This window comes from Cnephaeus nilssonii (assembly GCF_951640355.1).
Source record: "Cnephaeus nilssonii genome assembly, chromosome: 4".
NCBI lineage: Eukaryota > Metazoa > Chordata > Mammalia > Chiroptera > Vespertilionidae > Cnephaeus > Cnephaeus nilssonii.
The window spans coordinates 53,980,391-54,004,792 of NC_137075.1; the positions used below are offsets into that span (position 1 = coordinate 53,980,391).

General features: G+C 37.1%; 1 protein-coding gene across 6 annotated transcripts in view; it reads right to left on the reverse strand.

The window, feature by feature from the left end:
• Positions 1 to 862: 862 nt before the first annotated feature.
• The window catches only part of ATOSA (atos homolog A), a 79,851-nt gene continuing 56,311 nt past the window's right edge, over positions 863 to 24,402 (reverse strand). For 4 of the 6 annotated variants that reach the window (XM_079769448.1, XM_079769446.1, XM_079769447.1 and 1 more), the window contains exons 6-13: positions 21,896 to 23,744; positions 20,792 to 20,911; positions 18,393 to 18,472; positions 17,603 to 17,711; positions 13,587 to 13,745; positions 8,208 to 8,276; positions 5,739 to 5,938; positions 863 to 1,823 (exon numbers count right to left, since the gene is read on the reverse strand). In XM_079769448.1, the coding sequence (XP_079625574.1) occupies positions 1,670 to 1,823; positions 5,739 to 5,938; positions 8,208 to 8,276; positions 13,587 to 13,745; positions 17,603 to 17,711; positions 18,393 to 18,472; positions 20,792 to 20,911; positions 21,896 to 23,744 (2,740 nt within the window). In that variant the 3' untranslated portion in view covers positions 863 to 1,669. Of the gene's footprint in view, positions 1,824 to 5,738; positions 5,939 to 8,112; positions 8,277 to 13,586; positions 13,746 to 17,602; positions 17,712 to 18,392; positions 18,473 to 20,791; positions 20,912 to 21,895; positions 23,745 to 24,402 lie in introns of those variants that run through there. The other 2 variants (XM_079769449.1, XR_013813444.1) reach the window with 2 other exon arrangements.

Genomic DNA, 24,402 nt, shown 5'->3' on the forward strand with positions numbered 1-24,402 from the left:
TGAAAACATTGTGTTCTTACTTTTATAAAATACAAATAGCCCTTTCTCTTCTGGTATTTTAAAATAAATTTATAAGAGGCTTCTTGCTGGCAGACCCACACTCATCATCTGTCCAGGTTCTCTTGAAGAGTCTACCCATTAGCCAGTTTCCAAAATAAAGACCTTCTAGTCTCTCAAATTCCAGAATGCTCACCTGGTTCTAGACTCCCAGAACTCTTGGGTCTGGCATACTTAAGTGGTACCTATTTTCTAACCCGCCCTTGCAGCTTTGTCTCAGTATTTATGCCTTGTTGTCTGATATGCTGTTGCCCACTGTCCATACACAAACATCTAAAACCACTCTTCTTTCCTGGCCAGTGTGGCTCAGTGGTTGAGCATGGACCTATAAACCAGGAGGTCACAGTTCGATTCCCAGTCAGGGCACATGCCTGGGTTGCGGGCTGGATCCCTAGTAGGGGGCATGTAGGAGGCAACCGATCAATGATTCTTTCTCATCATTGGTGTTTCTATCTACCTCTCCCTTCCTCTCTGAAATCAATACAAATATATTTAAAATAAAATAAAGTAAAGACCACTCTTCTTTCTAAGGGGAATGGAGATAAGGCTTGTGATGCACTCAAATTCCCTTGCTCGGTGGTTTTCCCAGTTGCCAAATGCCTTTCATTGTGTCCCTGAATAAGAAAGTAAGTTGGGACAAGGCTTAAGACATCTCCCCCTCTCCTCTTGTCAGCTGTAAAGTTAGAATGGAAAGGGTCTGATAGCTATCAGAAATGCACTCAATCACATATATTCTCATCTAAAAATAAAAGCCAAATACACGGTTCTTTGTTTTTTACATATATTTACAATATAAATACTAATTTGTTTTCAAAGTACATATTCTTTTAACCATTTGCAAAAGTTATCTAGCATGGGGCAGCAATTTAATGTAAAGCCTCTGTAGTAGTGATTAAGGAAAAATAGAACTGTTTTGAGGATCAGGGATTCTAGGAGGAATATGAATGGGCATGATAATCTGAACTTGCAAGGGGAATGTGCAGCAGCTTAGTCCGCATTGCACTGCCAATACAGAATGTTTAAGGACTACCGTGTGAGACAGCAACATGGAAGGGGTGTTTTAAAAAGGGATCTTGGGGGATATAAAAACTACACATGCTTGCATAGTGCATTAATCTTAAAGAAGCTCAACATTTCATTCTCATTTTCAGTAACTTAAATGAATAATACTTAAAACACATCACACAAAATTAAAGACTTGTGCATATATTTTAGATTTCAACATTAACGTCAAAAATACATAGTATGATTTTACATAGGATTTGTGCTACATTAGAACACTAGAGACAAACATCACTTGAGTATTAAGGAAAACATTAAATATTAAATAACTGAGAAGTAAAATGTGTAAACACTAATCTAACAGGGGTTTTGCTATTGCAACATGTCCCATGAAGTGGTTTCAACAGTACAAAAAGGCTTAGGACATGAGTGTTTCCAGTCTACTTGGAATATGTGGATCTCATTCCAGGAATCCTTTAATGAAAACTGGTCCAGGATAACAGGAGAGGATCCACTCTCCTGGTTGCTAATTTGGTACACTCCGTTCTACGCTAATTTTTACTTTCAAACTCGGGTACTGAGCGAATCCTTTAACATCTGTCACTCCTTATCAACATCTTGGTGAAAACTGAGGGTTTGTTGGCGATTCAGTGTAAGATTTGAGTTCATATGCAGCACCGCTATCAACTTCCATTGACTTTCTAGAGAACAGGAGCCGGACATCTCTATGGAGGTAGATCTTTCCAGATTTAGAACTCTGGAACCTAAAAAAACAAACAAACAAAAGGGTGCATCATTTAGGAAATGAGTCTTTAAAGCAAAATAAAACGTAGAAAAAATCCTGAATAATAAAATTGTAAAGGTAAGAAGAATTAGTCTTGCCATGATATCAATAGTAACTTTTTAACAAGATATTTTGTCTTATATTGCCAAAGCCTGTGCTGCTATTTCAGTGCCTCTCTCTTAATATTCCCTAAACACTTCACACTCCCCTTTCCCTCGTACAATGCCAGAGATGCCTCCTCCTGTGAATCTGGCACATTTACTCCTACCTTTCAGTCCTGACACCACATCCCATGCACCTTTCTCTCCTACAGTGGCAAGTTTCAGTTCACATCAGCTAATTATACTACGTTTGGGCTTTGCAGCTCGGGCATCTTCTAGCCACACAGACTGATCCATTTCACACAGCTTGTCCTCCCACAATTTTGAGTACATTAACACTGATTCCGTACTTAAAACGTCTCCAGATAAAATAATCAAGTTTTGAGGACAATCATAGGGTGAGAAAGGACTGCTACCATTAGTAGTGGCTACCTACATAAAACCTAATCATTAAAAATCATTTAAAAAGTTATCAGTGAAATGAAAATGGTTACCAAAACTGCATACGGAACAGTTTCTACCCCTTGCTAATGAATATTTATAGCATAACACAGGGCACTAGAATCTTTAATCATATAAACTTATCTGGCAGATAGTCAAACACAGCTTTTAGTGCTAACTTCTCTGGTTTTCCCTTTGAATAGCAGAGATACTCTCTGGATTTGTGGTTTTATTCCTAAATTAGCAGCATAATCTGGCGGTCTGCCGTATATATTAAAGCAGATCTCTTTGACCGTCTTATTCTTTTCCTTTCTGTGAAGGTTTTCATTATCTCAATCTGAAGGAGAACATGGTGAGCTTTGGGAACTATGCCACACTTTGCAGAGAGGTTTCTTTACAGCATTGAAAGTATCTAATCATCATGTAGGGATTATAAAGGCTGGGGTAGTTGAATTTTACTTTAGTAAATGTTGGTACGGTTGTTAGCACTTCAAGAGAAACGGTCTCAAATGGAAGTTGAAAGAGAGTTGACTCTTTCCCTAGATCGGGCTGGGAGCTATTCTTATGGTCTGCTATTTTATACCATTTCTCTTTTTAAAAGTCTTTCAAGTCTGTTCTGGTATGTTTTTCATTCCCACAATTTGCACAACATTTCCATGAAGCTCATGTCAGGGTGTGTCAGGTTGGGTTTAAACACATTGTGCTGGTTTAACATCTCCTTAGATTGCGGAACACCAGGCAGAAGACCCCAAGATAAGAGTACCAATTAAGCAGTGCTGGGGGAGGCGGGGCGGAGGGGGGGGGGAGGTGGGAAGAAGGAGCGGCGTGCGTGCGCGACCAATTGACTTAACAGACATTTTCAAGTGTGGGACTTAAGTGTACAGCCGACTCCTTATTCACACTAGCTCACTAAAGGCAAATTATAGAAAGACAGTGAGTGGTCACCATCAGTAACAGATTAAAGAGGTTCTCTGCCTGGGCCCTGGATGAAAGATGCCTTCTCCTGATGAATAGGGCTCTTGGAATAAAAAGTTAAACTAAGATGAATTACTGTCACTGATATGATTGAGGACTTGCTATGAATGGCATCAGAAAAATAACAGGAATAAAGTTACAGGCAAAAGGCTATTGAGCTCTCTCTTAACCAATAGACTTGCTCATTAATCCTGAGAGCTATACTAGGATTTCAGGTCTGAAAGCCTTACTCTAGGATGCTGGCAACCTGGACCTCAAGGGCAAACAGTACTTTCTCACAACCTACAGCTGTGAGAGGAAAATATATTTCTAATGGAATCACTAGAATGTAAGTTCAATGAGAACAGAGATTTGTCACAACTGTTTCCAGTGCCTAAAAGCATGCCTAAGACATATTCATGGTATGAATGAATATGGTAAGAACTACCCTGTTTAATACAACAGCCACTAGCCGCATGTGGCTAACTGAACACTTGAAATATGGCTAGTGTAAATTGAATTGTGCTGTTAGCGTTAAATACATACTTGATTTTAAGTATTCAGTATAAATAATGAAGAATGTAAATATTTCAGTATTATTTATATTTATAATAATAAATAATCTATAATAATAAAAGCATAATATGCAAATCGACCAAACGGCTGAACAGCGGAATGACCATCCGGATGACCACGCTATGACACCCACTGGCGCCAGGCCAGCCAAGGCGGGTGTGATGCGATTGGTTGGGGGCCTGGCCATCGCCCCATGATCGCCCTGCAGAGGCCCAGGCCACCAGCCAGCAGGGCGATCGATCAATTATCGATTGCCCTAAAGAGGGAGGCCCAAGCCACCAACTGGCAGGCTGCAGTGGGTGGGCAGGGCCTACCTCTTTGGGGTGATCCATCATGAAGCCCCGGCTGGGTGGGCAGGGCCTACCTCTTTGGGGTGATCGATTGCCAGACTCCCAGACTGTGAGAGGGCACAGGCCAGGCTGAGGGACCTCCCCTCAGTGCACAAATTTCATGCACCAGGCCTCTAGTAGAAAATATAAAATATCTCATTCATAATACTTATACTGATTACATCTTCACCACAGTCTTACTGGGATTAAATAAGGTCTGAGAAAACAATGTAAAAATTATTTTTTAAAAATGGTGACTTGTTGATTTGACTCAAAATGGTTATGCCAATAATAAAATAGATTATAACATTTGGATATGTTGGGTTAAATGAAGAACATTTATCTTTCCTTTTTCTTAAAATTTTTAAAAAAATATATTTTGTTGATTTTTTACAGAGAGGAAGGGAGAGGGATAGAGAGTTAGAAACATCGATGAGAAACATCAATCAGCTGCCTCCTGCACACCCCTCACTGGGGATGTGCCCGCAACCAAGGTACATGCCCTTGATCGGAATCGAACCTGGGACCCTTGAATCCACAGGCTGATGCTCTATCCACTGAGCCAAACCAGTTAGGGCCTTTTTCTTAAATATTTTAATGTAGCTACTAAAAAATATATAACTACATATATGGCTCATATTATAATTCTACTAGAGGCCCAGTGCACAGATTTGTGCACCGGTGGGGTCCCTCGGCCTGGCCTGTGGGGACTGGGCCAAAACCGGCTCTTTACATACCCCAAGGGGTCCTGGATTGCGAGAGGGCACAGGCCAGGCCAAGGGACCCCACTGGTGCATGATTGGGCTAGGGAGGGACCGTGGGAGGGCACTAGGGCGTGTCCGGCCAGTCTCGCCCAGTTCCGATCAGCCAGACCTCAGCAGTAAGCTAACCTACCAGTCGGAGCATCTGCCCCCTGGTGGTCAGTGCATGTCATAGCCACCGGCTGAAGGGTCGAACGGTTGGACACTTAGCATATTAGGCTTTTATTATATAGGACTGGACAACATTGGTTTAGAAAATATGTCTCACTGCCCCAGATTTATCAGCATTTGTTTTAATATAAAATATTTTGCAGCCCTAGCCAGTTTGGCTCAGTGGATAAAGTGTCAGCCTGGGGACTGAAGGGTCCCAGGTTCAATTCTGGTCAGGGGCACATGCCTGGGTTGTGGGCTCAGTCCCTAGTGTGGGCTGTGCAGGAGGCAGCTGATCGATGATTCTCTCTCATCATTGATGTTTCTCTCTCTCTCTTTCTCCCTCTCCATTCCTCTCTGAAATCAATAAAAATGAAATGAAAACTCCCCCAATTCAGGAAGTAATAATGAACGCAGGAAGATGTGCCATGTGTTTTCTGCATCCTGGCATATCATCAAAGTTTCCAAGTTAAGCAAATCCCAAGGGGCACTGGTCTAATTAGAGTGACAGTTTTTAAGATAAACTAAAAATTTCAGAGTTGTTCTTCTAAAGTAACATTTTTATTTTCATTTTAAATATTACCTCAGATGTATGAGGTAGCGTAATAACCGTTCTTCTGTATGTCGGATGTTCTCTTTATTAACACTTCTCTTCATTTCTTGTTTAACCGGTACAGAAAAAGTCCTTTGTCGTAGGAATGTCTGATGATTGGCTGGCATATCTCGTAAGTCATATATCACAACAAACATCTTCACCACAGTCTTATTGGGATTAAATAAGGTCTGAAGAAACAACGTAGAAATTCTTTTTTAAAAATGGTGATTTGTTGATTTGACTCAAAATGGCTATGCGAATAATAAAACAGATTTTAAATAATAAATTAATGCCAGTGAATATAATTCAGTTTTGGGGACTAAAGCTAATGAAATTGCAGAAGTTTGTGAACTGATATTCAATTTTTTAAAAAAATGGTTCAATTTATATTTTTTATTTAACAATAATGTAAAATACTAAAACAAATAAAAAATTTTAGTCACAAATTTTATATTAATAATAGACAATACATAACTTTTACTCCTTGTTCATATTTTAATAAAATACTCCACTAGATTATGCAAAATATACCCTCAATGGATTAAAACAATCCAGTTCATTTATTTCAAACATTAGTTTCATTACAGTGTACCAACTGTAAATTTCTCAAAATACAATTTTAATTTTCCTCCTATTTTCATAGTGAGTAAATAGAATATTTTTTAAATAAAAGCTTGATAAAGGTAGACATTTTGGTGTTTTAAATACATATAGTTATTCTAAAATTTAAAATAGTTCTCAAAAAAGAGACTTTTTCTTATTTGAAATGCTTCCAAATTTAGAGAATAAAGTTCATTATTATTAGTTACCAAGTAAGCTAAATAAAACTTCATGTTCTCATAGTTAGGTTCATTTAAAAAACTGCAGTAACACTTTTTAAAATCATCAATATCATAAATAGACCAAAATATGTATCGTTGGTGAAGACTGAATTAAATTCAATTGACACTTAACTATGAATAATCAAAGGAATATTATTTTTAAAAATACTGATTTATAAACAAAATCCCAAGCTGCTGATCTGACTTTAACCAAATTACCAACACATCAATAGGTAACTTGGTGCCCATGCTTTCTGAAGCTCATCCGTGGCACTGGACATCACTCACTGAATCAAAATGAGAAATATATCAATATTATGATCCAATTTTTAAAAATTTAGTGAGTCTTAAGATTAAGGCTAATACATTCAACAAACTACACAACTAGCAAGCCAGGACTTCAAACCATGTTTATAGATGATCAAACTATGTAAGAAATTAAAGATATACCTAAATTTCGTATTTAAAATTAACCATTAAAGTTGGCAGTCCTCAAACAAGAGGCGACTGTGCTGCCTTTGTGTTTATGCCTCATTATTATGACAACTGACAGCTAGCTTTCCAGTGACTCACACTTGCATATGCTCTACACAGCCAGAGGCAAGAGAACAGAATATCATTCTTTTAAAGATTTGCATTCAACATAAATATTTTACTTTAATATGCAGCAATTCTTCCTCGATGTGTATATTGCAATATACACACACACATACATATTGCATAGTCCTGTTTCATTCCTGTGCGATATGGAATAAAACAAAGGTATAGACTCCTTGGCTGTAGTGGGACAAGGGTGATGAGTAAAAGTGGTCTGGTGAGCACCGATCCCACCGAAGCCAAAGGTCATAAAAAGGCTTGTTGAATTACACCAGATCCTAAATGTGAGGAACTCACTAGACTCTTTTTTTTTTAAATTTCAGCTTTATTGAGGTATAATTGACAAATATCTAAGAGACTCTTTTTAGTCTGCAACGGCCAACTCTGTAATAAATAAATTTCTGGGCTTTCAAGATGATTATGGGTCTGACTTGAAGATGAACTCAGTGGCAGGGTGGCCTTGACATCTAATTACCTAATTACTCTTACGAGAACCTCAGACCAAGGATGTGGAAGGACTGCTCTGGGCCGGAACAGTTCTCCTGGACCCAAACTAGATCAACACCTAGACTGAAAGGAAACATGTCCTCTCTGCCCCAGCATCTGTCGGACTACATTCTCATTAGATCAATGTAGAAATTATTACCCTAGGGATATGTAATTTTGTTCCCTAAGTTTTCCTGGGGTCTAATATTTGGGGTCTTCTTTTGAATAGGTTGATCTCAATCTGGCTTACTATTTTAAATAGAAGGCACTGGTAATGCTAGGTTCTGATTATATTAAAATAGCCCTATTTAAGTCATGTGAACTGTCGTATACTATTTTTTTAATGCATTCACCTTGATTAGCTTATTAATGCTTTCCTTTTATGGAGGTCCCCAAATGTTCATTCCTGGGGCAGAGCAGGGAAACTCCAAACAAAGCTGCAGCCCACTGTTACTTACCAAAGTCGTTGCAGCAGCAGTAGCAGGAGAAAGGGCTAAGTTCTATATGTATGTGAGAGAATGATTATTGCAATTGTAGGCTATAAAACACATACCACTTGTATTGTTCCTGAAGGAGGTACTCGATAACCCCTTTTACCAAGGGACTCTAAAGTAATCACACCCTTGAAATAAAAGAAGACAAATTGAGTACAAACTGATGCATATGTATACAAAAGACTAAAATAATAACAAATAATGTAATTACAAAAATTTCAGTATTCTATTTGTATGGGAAAAATATTCACATTGCATTAACAGATAATTTTATAGTATAAAATAGTGAGAGTCCCACTAGTATGAAAACAATTTACTGCTCTTCTTGGAGATGTTGAAACAAATAATATATAACATCAAATATATAATAAACTAGAGGCCCGGTGCACAAAATTCATGCGCAGGTACTGTCCCTAGGCCTGGCCTGTGATCAGGGCCATCTTCCCCGGTTTCCCACAGCCAGCCCCACCCCCCGCTGCCTACCTTCAATTCCCTGATCTCCATCGGGTGATCAGTGCCTGATGGCTGGGGAAAGGGACCGGAGGTCGGCTGTTCCTGCCCAATCTCTAGCCCCGCCCCCACCCTCTGTGTGTGGGGTGACTGGTGGGGCAGGGGCCTTGGCCTGGTGCTGCCCATGTCCCCCGCCACCCAACCCCGGATCCCCATTTGCCATCAGGGAAAAGGGACTGAGAGGTGGTCAGTGTGCCTCATAGTGACTGGTCCAGCGGTTGTTCTGCCATTAGGGTCAATTTGCATATTACCCTTTTATTATATAGGATAACAAATATACCAAGTAAATAACAAATATATAACACCATACTGTTTGACATTCCTATTAGGATATCAGATATAAAAGCAAGAGTTCCTTAACTAAAAATGATAAATGGAGGGGATATAGGATTATTCCCTTGTATCATGTGGGAGGAGGGAAATAAGCAAAATTTATTGATCTTTGGACATATAAAAAGTCAGGAATATGGAAGGATCTAAGTATTGGCCAAAAATGCACTCAGTTCTTTAGTCATATGGATTAGAGACAGACCAGCATCATCATTATCACCTGTGAACTTGTTAGAAATGCAGAATTACTGGCTTCTCCCCAGACCTACCAAATCAACTCTGCATTTTAACCAGATTTCTCAGATGATATTATGCACACATTCATGTATGAAAAGAACCGCTGTGCTATATAATAAAGTTTCCTGAGAAGGATGTTCTAATTATTGCAGCAGTCCTCAAATGGGAAAGGAGTACAAATTAATACATGGGAAGCTCTGATTGAATGTGTAAAAATGTCCAGATAACCAGGATAACCAAATGACAGGCAGTGATTCTGATACTTAATTCTCAGATGGCGTTGAGAAGAATGCTCATTCATTTGTTTTAACTGGAATAACAGTTTTCTTTTGAGTAGTTAAGTAGAATAATTGCATACTCTCCATTTTATATCCTATCATTTTATGTTGTGCACGCCAAAACACGCCAACCTTATGTAAAACTAAATATAAAACAGGACTGTCCCATCAGGCAACATCCATGTGTTTGAAAGACAGGCCAAGGTGGGGTAGGGAGAGTAAAAAGGAGTGGACAAAGGTAAAAGGAAAAAACAGACTCCAATATGGAAATATCACAACTCCAAGTGAACAGCATTTGACATCAGACTGTTAACATGTTAATATTGGGAAATGTTCATGAAAATGGGCACTGAGAAGAAACGTGGTTCTTGACAAATGTGATTTATCATATGGCTATCTGAAAATGAAAACAAGAGTATCAACAAACTGTATCCCTAACCAAAACAGCAATGAAGCTTTAAACATGTTCTCTCTTACAATCTGCTCTGTATGAAAAATGCTATAGCAGCTTCTTCCTAGTTCCAGGGGAAAACAGTAAAAAATATATAAATACTAGCCACCTTTATAATCACATTGCTACAGGTAATACATTACTGTTCTTCCGTGCCACCCTACCTTAAATAAGTAAAGGAAAACTGGTAACTCAAAAACTACTATCAAGCCTGTATTTATTTCCTTTAATACAATTATAATAGTTTCAGAACATGATAACAGTAACAAGATTAATTTATAAAGAAATAATATAGATTATTTTTTCATTTTGAGAGTAAGTTGATTAAAACTGGGGGACAGTGAAACAAGGAAGGGCTTAGAATAGAAGCAACAAAGAGGACCTTGGAGACAGGTTCAGCCCAAGACGAGCAGCCATTGCCCATTGCTCCCCTGGTTGCAAGTCTTGTAGGAACCCTTAAGAGTTTAGGAGATACAAGCCAAGAGGAAAGAACGGAGGGAAGCGAAAGGCACAGGCATGCTTCCGGGAGGGAGAAGCATGTCAAGAATACAGAATTTTAAAAAAACACACTTCAGGTTTAAAGCAACACTTTACAATTTCTTTTCTTTTTTAAAAAGATTTTTTAGTGATTTTTTTCAGGCAGAGGCAGAGGAGGAGAGAGAGAAACATTGATAGGCTTCCATTCTGCACTCCCCCCACCAGAGATCCAGCCACAACCAGGGCCTGTGCCCTGACTGGGAATTGAATGGCAACCTTTTAGTGCATGGGATGATGCCCAACCAACTGAGCCACACTGGCCAGGATAACACTTTACAATTTCTAAGCCAGCATGGCATTGGCAAATTAGGAATTAGAAAGAAATGGAGAAATTATTTGGAATTCTATTATTATAATTATTTATTTTAATTGGTTAGCATTCAATATTTCTATGTAGAAAAAGTTGCTGTACTTCTGGCATTTTAGGATGGAATAGAAAGGTTAAGATAAATGAACTGGGTCAAATCTTATACAAAAATTTATTCTCAAATTATTGTCGAATAGAAAATATACAAATCTAAGTAAAACAGAAAGAAGTTTATCTTAATTTGGTTACTTAAAAATAGGAGAAAATAACATATGACCCTGTTAATATGATGATAATACAAGTTATAACATGAATTTGGTACTGGCACACCTGCTCTAGACCTTTCTGCTTGGTTCCACCAAGCAACAGTTTCTAAACTGTGAAGAGTTGTCATATTATACAACACTCGAAGAACGTTTTTACCACTGACACCCAATTGGAGAGAGATATTACATAGCTTTGAGTTAATTTTTAAGGAATTATTTAATGAAAAGTCCAGTACCACTTCTATACCATAAAGGCATAAATTTCTGGGCCAAACATTTATCTTTGTGAGTCATTTGTGTAATTTGTAATGTGAGGCCCAAGGTTATTATTAGAGTAACAAAAAGGAGTTTTGTGTCTCAGCTCTGCTGATCTGTTATATGTATTATCTTATCAAAACATAATCAGTACTTTGAAAACAGATGGAATTACCAATTCCCTGAAGAAAAAGATTAGTTTTATTAATTTACAGTAGGAAAGATCTGAGGTCTAAGATTTGGACTGCATCATTTGCTACAAAGGGAACCCATTTCTAATGAGTAATCTGACAAAAAAATTACACAATGAAAAGTTTACTGAAGAATATTATCAGAAAAAAGTAAATCAGAATTCTTTTAGACTAACTCAATAACCTGATTTAAACTCTCAAAATCTGTAATCATTTGTGTGTACTTCTTCTTATTATTATTTTTACTGTTTAAAGTATTACAAATAGTAGTACATATGTCTCCTTTTTTTCCCATTTGACCGTCCCCCAGCCTCCCTGTGTATACTTTTTAAAGACAGAAATCTCTTAATCCTTTATCTCTTAATCCTTCATTTTTTAGATGTCAACCAAGGTCAAGGATTAATGCTGTTTTGCTTTTTTAAAGCATAGCTCAAATGACCTCTTGTTCATGAATTTCACTCAAATATATTTATTTGAGCCAATTTTTAGCCAATTCACTCTTTTATCTTATTTCTCAGCCATCCTAATGGTTATCAGGACTTTGTGCCCCAATGACAGATTACAGTATTTTAGACCTTATCTTTTAATTCTCTGTCACTATGTGTCAGTAGAATATGCTAAACCTAAGAGACTTCTTGATGTCCTGGTAAAGCAAAATGGACATTGTCACAATTATATTATAATATTGTAAGCATTCCAGTATGATGCACTTTTACCCTTATCTCAATGGTACTTTCCATTATATTAATTATCCCAAATTACGAGTTAATTTCTTCAAAATTATACTGGAAAAGTGGATACCTGTTTCCATAGTAAATGACTAAAAGGTGGCTTATGGGACAACAGGTAGGTGTGTCAAGGAGTGGGCCTCGTTTTTCATAATAACCAATGATGTGCATCATTATGGTTATGATCCACAAGTGTAAACATTATTGGAAAAAGAAAACTGAATAAATGGGCAGAAACGTGGATCAGGATCTTGACTAAAATTTTCACCCTTAGAATGGAATAAGGCTTCATTGAGCCAAGTGAGTAGGCTATATTTAGGTTCCTAAAAAAAAAAGTAAAACTTCCCTCCTCTGTTATTTCTTGATTATGTAGAATTCCCTTTTCACAACTTTTATTAATAACAAAAGACACTGTTATTAATGTCCTTGAAAATCTAAAAGATGGGGGAGAGGAAGCAATTGAGCCAGGTGGTAGCGAGGACATTTGAGGGGCAAGACCAGAGCTGTATATTTCTATGCCTATGGCAATATCTATTTCTCAAAGGAAGACCGAACTGAAAACCAGCTCTGACTCCATATGTGACATCATCTCTGTAAACTTGTATGGACTTGCATTGCTTCTCGCTCTCTGTGTTTTGGGAAAGGGCTGATACTAATCATACTCCAGGATTTGGTATCATTTCTGCAGTTGAAGGCTTAGTTTATGCTCAACCCACTGGGATAAAACATGGAAAAAAATGAAATCACAGGACTGGAAGGCTCAACACTCTGCTCTAATTCCCCTTCGCTATCTTACTCTCCAGTAAAACATTAGCACTCAGTCAGAATAACTAATATTCTAAAGGACTTAGGATTAGAATAAAATGGTCCAAAGACAAGCCAAACAGGACCAAGTGGGTAAAAGGGCCTTGCAGAAGCCTTAGGTTACCATGCCTTTCCCTAAACTGTACTGAGATGAGGATCACGTGTGAAGGCAACCCTTGTGGGAGCAGTGTGCACGGTAAGCACTTGAGAGTTTGTGTGAACTCAGCAAGACATGGAATGATAGTGTCACTAATCAAATTTTTATCTTTTTTTTTCAAAGCACATAGAAACAAGTAAAATGTCAGCACCACTGTCAAATGCAAAAGAAGATAGCTATTACTGGAGCTAGCTCAGAAAGAAGTTGTGAGGTAACATGTTGGTTGGTATATTAATTAGTCTCTATTCAGCCTTCAATTTTCTCTTAGGAAATACTCTATATTTTCAACCGTTGCACCAAAGCAGTCTTCAATCTCTTTAAACTTAAAGACATCTGCCATTAAGTTGGTAAATTTTAGCAGAAAAAGGCAATTTAAAAAATACTTGCCATGTAAGGAGAGGGAGCATTGTCATCGGAGACACTGTAGAATGACACTTCTACCGGAAGCAGCAAATGTGTGGGGCAGAAAACACCACTGGCCCCTACCTCGGCCGTAAAACCGTCAACAATGCCGAGAGGATCTAAGCGATAGTTCAAGACAGATTCCTAGAAGACAAAATAATTCTTAAGATATAAATTTTAAAAGTTAACACAACACATTCATTTTGTCTTCTATTTAAAGAAATACATTACTATGCCTTCTGGCACTGGAAAAGTGGTTGCTACCGTTGCCATGCCCTCATTTCTAATGTTCATCTGACCTGAAATTAACCCCTCTCATCGATCTTCTACCATCCTATCAAGTTTGCCTCCTCTCACTATTCCAACCCATGCTGAACTATCCTTGAATTTCACCATTAGTTTAATATGTTATTCTTATTTCTGTAAATAAACAAATAAACAAAAATTCTACCAGAGTAGGAATGATATCAGAAATTTTGTTAATCCTCACAGAGCACCCCTCTCTCCTTCCCTCTCTCTCTAAACACAACAAAACCTACAGTACAAAAGCACTACACACACACTAGAATGGCTAAAATAGAAAGACTGACCATTGAAATACCATATGATTTCACTTACATGTGGAATCTAAAGAATAAAATTAATGAACAAACAAAATAATAGACTCATAGATACAGAGAACAGACTGATAGTTGCCAGAGGAGAGGGAAGTTGGGGGATGGATGGAAAAGGTGAAGGGATTAGAAGTACAAATGGGTAGTTACAAAAGAGTCATGGGCAGGTAATATACAGCATAGGTAATGTAGTCAATAATCCTATCTAAGAAAAGAGTAATATGCAAATTGACCATCACTCCAACACACAAGATGGCTGCCCCTATGTGGTCAAAGATCCTGCCCCCATGTGGACACAAGATGGCCAGCAAAGGAGGGCAGCTGGGAGGGACCAGGCCTGCAAGGGAGGGCAGTTGTGGGCGATCAAGTCTGTAGGGGAGGGCAGTTAGGGGTGACCAGGCTGGCAGAGGAGGGAAATTGGGGCGACCAGGCCTGCAGGGAAGGGCACTTGGGGGGGACCCAGGCCTGCAGGGGAGAGCAGTTAGGGGTGACCAGGTCTGCAGGGGAGGGCAGTTAGGGGTGACCAGGCCAGCAGAGGAGGAAAGTTGGGGGCGACCGGGCCTAAACGGGCAGTCAGATATCCCTCAAGGGGTCCCATATTGGAGAGGGTGCAGGCTGGACTGAGGGACACACACCCCCGTGCACAAATTTTGTGCACCGGGCCTCTAGTATTGTAATAACCATGTATGGTGTCAGGTGGGAACTGGAAATATTGGGAGGAACACTTTGTAAAGAATGTGACTGTCTAAGCACTATGCTATACACCTACAACTAAGACAGAATAATATTGAATGTGAACTGTAATTGAAAAATAAAGTAAAAGGATATAAGAAAATTTCATGGAACGCAAATGTAGAAAATACAGTTTGGCCTTAAGGAAACTCATTTAAACACAGCCTTGGATGTTTAAAAAACAACAATAACAAAAAATACCTGACCATTGCAAACATTGGCATGGATGTGGAGGAACTAGAATTGTCATACATTGCTGGTGGGAATTAAAAATGGTATAGCTACTTTGGAAAACAGTTTGTCAGTTTCTTTAAAAGTTAAACATACACCTACCATACTATCCAGACATTCCATTCCTAGGTAGTTACCCAAGCAAAATGAAAATTTATGTTAGCACAAAAATATGAATATTCACAGCAGCTTTATTTGTAATAACCGAAAAATGGAAATGGCCCAAATGTCTACAATTAGGTGAACCAATAAGCATACTGTGCTATACTCATATAATAGCAATAAAAAGGAATAAACTCTTTTTTTTTTAAATATATATTTTATTGATTTTTTACAGAGAGGAAGGGAGAGGGATAGAAAGCCAGAAACATCGATGAGAGAGAAACATCGACCAGCTGCCTCCTGCACACCCTCTACCAGGGATGTGCTCACAACCAAGGTACATGCCCTTGACCGGAATCAAACCTGGGCCCTTTCAGTCCGCAGGCCGACGCTCTATCCACTGACCAAACCGGTTTCGGTGGAATCAACTCTTGATGCACAGGACAATATGGATAACTAATAATGGTCAGTACAAGAAACCCCTGACCGCCACCACCCCCAAAAGTAAATGCTGAATGAATCTATTTATATAAAATTTTAGAAAACGCAAGTTTTTTTATAGTGATAGAAATTCCTGGAATTCCCTCGTGTAGAAAAAAACAACACACCCATTTCTAACAGTTGTCAGTATTGTGCTGGACTGAATTGATGGAAGAAATTCACAGGACAGATGAGTGGAATGGATAAGACAAGGTTTTTGGACTCAAAAACTTTTTATTTTATTTTATTAATTGCTATACTTATTTTAGAGTAAAAACTTTAATAAAAAAATTTTTTGCTATAAAGTTGTATGTGTTCTTATATATTTTGGATATCAACCCCTTATCAGATAGAACATTCTAAATGGTAGCAAGGAAAAAAACTAGCCTCAGAAATAAATACAGAGTCTTCTACTTGGGTATTATTCTGGGTCAATGTGTTTCTAGACTCCACCTGAAGCCTGACAAATAATATAAAAACATCCAGATTCCCCTCAACAACTTTGCAGGGTAAGGCTTTGCCCTGTTTCATGAAACAAGACCAATGTGTCAGTTCAGTAATTCATCTATCCTCTCCCTCTTTTTAAAATTGCCATAGAGAGTCAAATGCACTAGAAAAAAAATATATATCATCAGTGATTTATTGGAGAGAGCACCTAATTCATTATAAATTAAAGAGGACCTATGAGTTGGACAGTTTCAGAACTTCTCAGTTTTTCTACTTAAGTCACGTGAAAATATATGCATTATCTGCATAGAATTGTGTGAAAAGAACAGTGTAGTACTGACCTTTTAACCATCTTCTCTTTCTTAAGGTTTTCACATATCAAAACTCTCTTTTCCCTCTCATAAATGTTCTTGGATTACTGTACAAAGATTGCAAAGGAACTGAGCCTCACAATGACCTTATGTAATTTTCAAATGATGACAAAGAAAAATAGTGAGATCAATATCTCTGAACTGATGCTTTGGTCAGTGACATGGAAAAGAGATCGATCAACTTACCATAAAACATATTTTCTGTTGTTGCTACTAAAACTTTGAAAGATAGCCTCAATATTAAAAACTTATCTTGAATAAAGCAATATATCAAAGCATAACTCTGATAAGCTATTTAAATTAAAAATACAAATCTTAAGTTATGTTCCCATAAAAATTCATCAATTAAAGTAACTTTTAAAATGTCATTAACAGGTTCATGTTTAAGGTGGTTTTCTAATTAATGACAACTAAATCCATAATACACTTGGTCCCAAGTAGAAATATCCATACTAAATAAAGCAGCACATGTACCAGAGACCTTTAACCATTTGATTTTTTAAAAAACTTCATATTTTAGAACAGATTTAGGTTTACAGAGAAATTGCAAATATAGTACAAAGAACCATCTGATTTTAAAAGCCAACCTCATTGGTCATGAAGGGGTTGCTATCAGTTCACCGTCATCCCTCCTGGGTCCCAGAGCCAAGTGCACCAGGTAAGAAGGTGAGTCAAGTCTATCCTGCAGCTAGAGTCACAGATACCTCGATCCAACCTGATTGCATCTAAGTCCTCTGTCTCCTCTACAAGCTACCCAATTCTAAGATGTCACAGCTAACAATTCTCTCAAATCCACTTCTCCTGAAAAGGAAAGGGAAGAGGAGAAAGGAAAAAAAGGAGGGGGGGTTGCGGGGCGGGGGGGGGGGGGGGGGGAGAAAGGTGATTTCCAAGCTTTGGAAAAATACAACCCATTTATTATTTCCCTTTCATAAACAAATTACATAAATTATACCCTGGATCTAGCTTAAGAAACTTCAATTCTTAAAATAGTTTCAAAAAAAACAAAACAAAAAAAACACATTACCTCAAAATTTCCTAGGAGACTAAGACTTGTTATAGGTGGAGCACTGGAACTCAGAAATGGTTTTTCATGAATTTCTGGGTCGCCTTCAATGTTTAAACAGGGCCGAGGACTAATAAAAAGAAAAAAAAAAGCAAATGGACATATTAACCATAATATTTTCTAATTTACTTTTGCATTAAATGAAGATAATATGATTAATTTTACTTAAACTACCATAATAAAAAATTAATTTAACCAAATTTTAAGATGTTAAATATCTAGCTTAGCATTCTTGATTAGATTTTATAATCATTGTTATGATATTTGATAAAGAATATATATAACATCCTGGAAGTTTTCATAGTGGAATTTATAACATATCACGTAGTGGCATCTGCTGGAGATACATAATAATGCAGTCTCCTATATCAGTATTTGTTTTTAGTGAAAAATGAGGATACAAATGCAAAATTATGTGACTAAAGAATGACAGTATTATATGTCAACTTGGAACAAATGCTGAGGCTTTTTTGCAAATGAGTGTAGGGCAAAAGAGGAGGTGAATGATTGGAAATATACAAACTCACTTAAATGTTAAAACCAATGTTAAAAATTTGTTTATGTAGTATTAATTTCTCCCTAACTCATCCTTAATAACTGTATGTGTGAAATCACATTGAAAATGATAACCAATTGAAAAATAAGATTTCTGTTAAATTTGTGATTTTTAGAGCCAACATTATTTATTGTAAAAGGTCAGAATTTTGTGTAATACTATTTCATATACACAAATGAATTTTAAGGTAAATACCTTCTAGATGATAAGCTTTTCAGATGCGGTAATGAGGAATCCAGATCAAAGCAACCTGATTGTGTCTTTCTTTGAGGAACCTAAGGTCAAAGTAATCATTTGTGAAATTAAAAAAAAAGACTATAATTTTTTCTTTAATTGACAATACTTAACAAATGAAAGCTAACTGTGTCTTAAAAATAATAAACTTTCTCCCCAAACAGCTTACTTAAAATCATGTTCTTTATTGTTTTTATGTTCTTATTTTATTAACTAATATGGGGAAAATGGGATTAATAAAAGCACTTTTACTAGGTTTTTATTATTTCTTAAATAATAAAAATAAAACTGGAAGCAGAACCAGTTTTTTCTAAAACCAAATCCTACATGGAATCCCAATATAATTGTAAGATGTTTTTATTTTACATACTTCCGTATTCTGGGAGCAGAAATAAAAGATTTATAGCTTTAAAATAAAAAGGAAAAGAAGAATTAAATGGCGATGGGAGCCTGGGGTGGGGCCAGCTGTGTTGCTCCTTTGCCCATCCCCACCATGCTGCACATTTCCAAGAACCCTGGGGCTCCATAGCCAATAGATTTGAAAAATACTACACTTTGCAGTTTGAAGCGTCATTGTATACCAGATTACATTTAACACAAACCACCATCTAGATCAAAATATCCTAAAAATGAAAGACCCATGTGTACACTAAAAGTAAAATTATGTACAACATGCAAGTTAGACAGATATTTCTAGAATTAATATTAAGTATATACAAGTATCCAAGTGATCAGTCTAATTGGTGACTAGGAAAAAACAGATGACACTGAAAATCTAAACAACTTCAATATTTTTAAAAATGTGCACAATCTTATCTAACGTTATTTTTAAATATACTTTATTGATTTCAGAGAGGAAGGGAGAAGGAGTGAGATATAGAATCATCAATGATGAGAATCATTGATCGGCTGCCTCCTGCATGCCCCCTACTGGGGATCGAACCCCCAACCCAGGCATATGCCCTTGACTGGAATCAACCAGGGACCCTTCCGTCCACAGGCCGACACTCTATCCACTGAGCCAAATCGTCAGGGCCAACCTCAATATTTTTGAGACTTGTGCAAGTACACCAGGCAATTTTTTTGTAGTCAGCACTTAATGTGAAATTTTCAATCTAAACTCTATTGCTTCGATTCTGGAAAAGTTTCTATCTTTATTTCTTCTAATACTGCATTTTCCTTATTCTATCTAGCCCTCCTTTTAGAATTTCTACTAGACTTATATTGAGCATCTCATTTTATCCTCCATGGCTCTCATATTTTACCATCTCTCTTCCTTTCTATGCATCATTCTAAGTGCTTTCTTTTGTTTTTTTCCCCCCTAAGTGCTTTCTTAATATCTGTCTAATCCATTCACTAAATTTCTATTCAGCTCATTCTAGTCCACTGTTTAATCCACCTGTATGTGTATGTACACCTGTGTATACTTCAATTATAATAGTTTTTCATATTTATAATTTGTGTTTAGTTCTCTTTCAAATCCACATGTTCTTTCATCTTAACCCTTGTCTTTATCATCTTTTATATCTTAGAATATTTTAAACAATTACTCTCTTTTCAGGTTGCTCTGATAGCAGAATTCCTAAATGTGAATTCTCCCATTTCTTGCACCTTCTGATTCTTTTAAGGTGATCTGTAGTGTTTTTCCTCTGAGATAATCTTCAGCAAGAGTTATTTTCCAGGAAAATAAATCCTTGGTGCCATGGGGTACAGATGTGGAATAGTTTCATGTTCCTTCTGCTAGGACTCAATGGATTTTACAGGTTTCAATTTAGTCTATGGTTATTTCTTAGCTAGATGTTTCTGAACCTCATAGACAGCACTAATTCAGAACTACCATGAGTGGCTTAGGTTTAAGTCAAAATTCTTTTGGGAGATTATTTTCCCACCTGCTATATACCTCCCTGTTGCACCCTTAAATAAACAGGTTATTTTCCCCCTCACCTCTCCCAGTTCTAGAAGGGTAGTTCACCCCTGCTTCTAGTTTTATGAGGAGTTTGGTTTTTAGGACCCAGCTATGACTGGAACAGACTTGCCTCCTTGACTCCTGTCCCAGGAAGGCCATTAAACCCTAGCACTATCTTCAGTTCAGATATCCGAGAGGGCCATGATTTTTCCAAGTTAGTACTCAGAGGTGTACTTTTCTTGCTGTTACACTATATTATGTATTTACAAGTTATGTTGTCTTATCCAGGATTTCTGTGTTTGGGAAGGAGGAGGAGGTCTTGCTGTGTCAACTCAGTGCACCATATTGAATGAAGTCTATAGTGCTTTTCACACCAGAGTGATGCTGATAAATGATTTGCAAACATTTTAGATATTTTCAATTTCTAAATATGAGATCAAAGGAAAATACTTACAGGACTTGAAAGAAGAGGCAATCCAGTCCGAGGATGAAAGGCTCTGGTTAAGGTTCCATCCAAGGAATGAAAATTATGTTTCCGCCAGACACTTGAATGTTTCAGTGGTATAGTTTTCTGCTAGGAAAAGAATTAAATTTCGATGGTGATTACACACACACACACACACACACACACACACACACACACTTTAATCAGAAAACCATGTCTAAGCTTTTTCTAAGATGCTAAATAAACTCAAATATTCTAAAGAAAGTATGTTCAAATGCCTTATCAACAGATGGTCATATTTATAAATACTCAGATTCTAGCATCTAGTAAGGTAATATTTGATTCTGTTTATTTGTGAAAAAACTACTCACAGGTAGAAAAATAGCATACTATTCTAAAATATAAACTTATATATATATCAAAAGGCATTCTCAGAGGATATAAGTTGGTGGGCATGATACAGCAATATAATAAACATGAATTTTAAAATATACCTAATACAGTCATAGTACCATGTTTTTGAAGTGATACAGGAAATAGGTTAATTCTTAAGAATCTAGGTAAGTTTATATGCAAAGATCAAAAGCTCATAAAAACACATGAATAAACATCAGAAAAGACTAATTTGGGTTCTAGCTCTACCATTTACTAGCTTTGTGATGTTGGGCAAATTAACTTAACCTCTCCAGGCCTTGGGTTCTCAATTGTAAACTGGAGTTAACAGAACATAGCCTTGGCCGGGTAGCTCAGCTGGTTAGAGCATCATCCCGATATGCCAAGGTTGCAGGTCCGTACACTGACAGAACAATTGATCAACAATAAGTTAAGTTAAAATAAATTTTATTTACTCTCCTATTTACTCTCCAGCAATTGTTCATAATATTGAAATAAACAAAAATGGGGCAACAGGAAGAATGTACCTAGCATTTGCTCTTCAGTGAGTGGGTTATTTGCAAGGATATTAATACTAGTTCTGTAGCAGGTTTATTACATCAACTTGTGTGTTCTATAGATAATGGACACCTTACACCTTATAACTAGACCTCCTGTAAAGAAAATACACACCATAACAGATGTTTAAGAATTATATTTGAAATATTAGATATTACTTACCAACACCTCTGTATTTTTCAGTTGTTCACATGTAGACAAACAGCCATTTACAATCTTTCTCTGAGGACAGTTTTGAAATTTTTCATCAGTTGGATCTTCTTTCTTATCCTGTTCATTTTTTAATTGGTCTTGTCTTTTGCATTTGAAATCTTCCTTATCTTTATTGAGATAATTTTCAATACTATTAAGTTGCATATTTTGCTCATATGTTGTAGGCCTTTTTGAATCTTTATTTGAGCACTTGTTCTCATGTTTGTTCAAATATCCAGACATTTCCAATGTAGTAACTTTTATTTTCGGGTCATTATTTTTGGGCTTATCAAATTGGTGATTGTTAAAAGATTCTGGGTTACAATTTTCATTTTGAATTATTTTTTCCTTATTCTTATTTATGCAAATCTGTTTGTCAACACCGTTGCCATTTGAGTACCGTTTATCAATTCCATTGCTAATTTCTTGCTCCTTAAATTGACACTCAGAAAGTGTATTTTCCAACCTGATTGTCAAAACTAACTTATCTTCTTTGCAATGAGACATATTTGAGGGAGCCAATAAACTAGTGGCTTTGCTCTGTATCCCCTGAAATGTACTTTGGATGTCTTCACTAGCATTGTCCTGATACAGATTTCTTCTCATTTGAGGTTTCGAAGAGGACTTGACTTTACTATTGCATTTAAAAGAACTAAAAGATTTAGTAGGTATTAAGTTTTCCCCTTCATTGCCGTCTTCTAATAAGGAAAATTTGGTATTAGAAATGGAAATAGAGGCATCATCCCTGTTTTTCTTCAGCAAATTTTTGTCTTCATATGAACTCCTAAACACTTTAGAAGGAACCAAAGTAGAGTCATGTGCGTTGAAGGATTGCCGGGGTAAACGTGATGCTGCTGGATCAATGTGCTCCAAGTGCTGAGCAATCCTTGCAATCACATCCTGCCGCTCCTGGAGTAATGAGCCTATTAAAGGGTTAGTCTCTCCAACAGACCGATGAGAATAAAGACCATTAGCAGTACAAGTTTCACTTCGAGGAATTTCTGGTTTTACTCGGATCTTCCCCTCACTGGTGTCTTCTGAGGAGGTAAGCTCTGGACTACCAAAAGAAATTGAGAAAGTTTCTTTACATTTCCTCACGTTTTCATTTTCTTGTGAAACCCGGAAAAGTTTTGAATTAAGTGAACTAGACTCTTGAGTATTAAATACATGTCCAGAAACATGTGAACTGCTTGGATCACAATGGATCAAATGCTGAGCAATTCTTGCAATAACTTCTTGTCGATCCTGAATTAAAGAGCATACTAAAGGATTAGTCTCACCAACTGACTGCCAGGAACTCTGGCGGCTAGGGACACTGGAATCAATCATTGAAAATGATTTTAAAGTCCTCACTGATGTTTCATGTGACTTTTTATCTCCTGTACCACTGAAGCCCACAATATTGGCTTGACAAGTTCCACAGTCAGATTTACTGCCAGGGCCTGGATACAGTTTGCCATTTTTGATAGCTGCAGTGTATTCTGGAGGGGTGCCATTTTTTGCGTGTAATACGCTTTCAGGTGCCACGGTCCAAGTCTGTTTGCTACACACACGCTGTGAACTGTTTGTACTACACTGTTCTGCTTCGTTAGAATTGTGGTGCTGATGGGCTTTAAGTTCATGCTCTTGAATTCTTTTCTCATACAGGCCAATATTAGTATGAATACTACACGTCAAAATTGGGTAATTAGATTGTCTGGGCAAGGACTGAACACTGACTTTCAAGGCCACATTGTGAGAAACATTGGGAACAGGAAACACATGCTCAATTGGAGTCTGTGAAAAATTCCACTGCAGGTCGACATCAGCAGCACTGATTCTAGAATCACACAGAAAAATACGGGATCGATAGGTTATGAAAATCAATCCTGTATATTATTTTTAAAAATTTTTTAAAGTCATATACTTATCTTTGTTTGCATTAATTACGATTGAGGTTTTGCTTTTAGCTACTTTGCCATGCATGTCATTCTGATAAAACCAACATGAGAAGTATAGATTATGCTTCAAATAGAGATGATCTTCTTTTTAAGAACACTAGACTGACCACGCAAGCATTAAAGCTCAAGAATATTATAATTTAAAATTACCTGTCAGAGCAGAAAGAATAAAAGGGCTTTGTATTTACCACTAAATAATTGGATTCAGCTAATTCTATTGTGCAAGGTGATTAAGAGATACTCTATCTCATGGCCACCTGCCTAAGAGACAATTAGATAGTTGTTCAGCAGTTTGTATGTTTATAGTTACCAAAATGCCCCAAATTAAGAAAGCCTGCCATTACGGAAATTCAGCAGCCCTGAACGTTTTTCTGCTTTATTTATAATGGCAGCACTAAGTTCACTGTTGGTTCTATAATCCAAGCATTAAAGTTCTCTGCAAACTATTCCACATCAAATATAACCTGAGAAACAAAACTCATACTGATTCATATCAACATTTCTGTAATATGTTGAGAAAAATGCCAGTAAATTTTA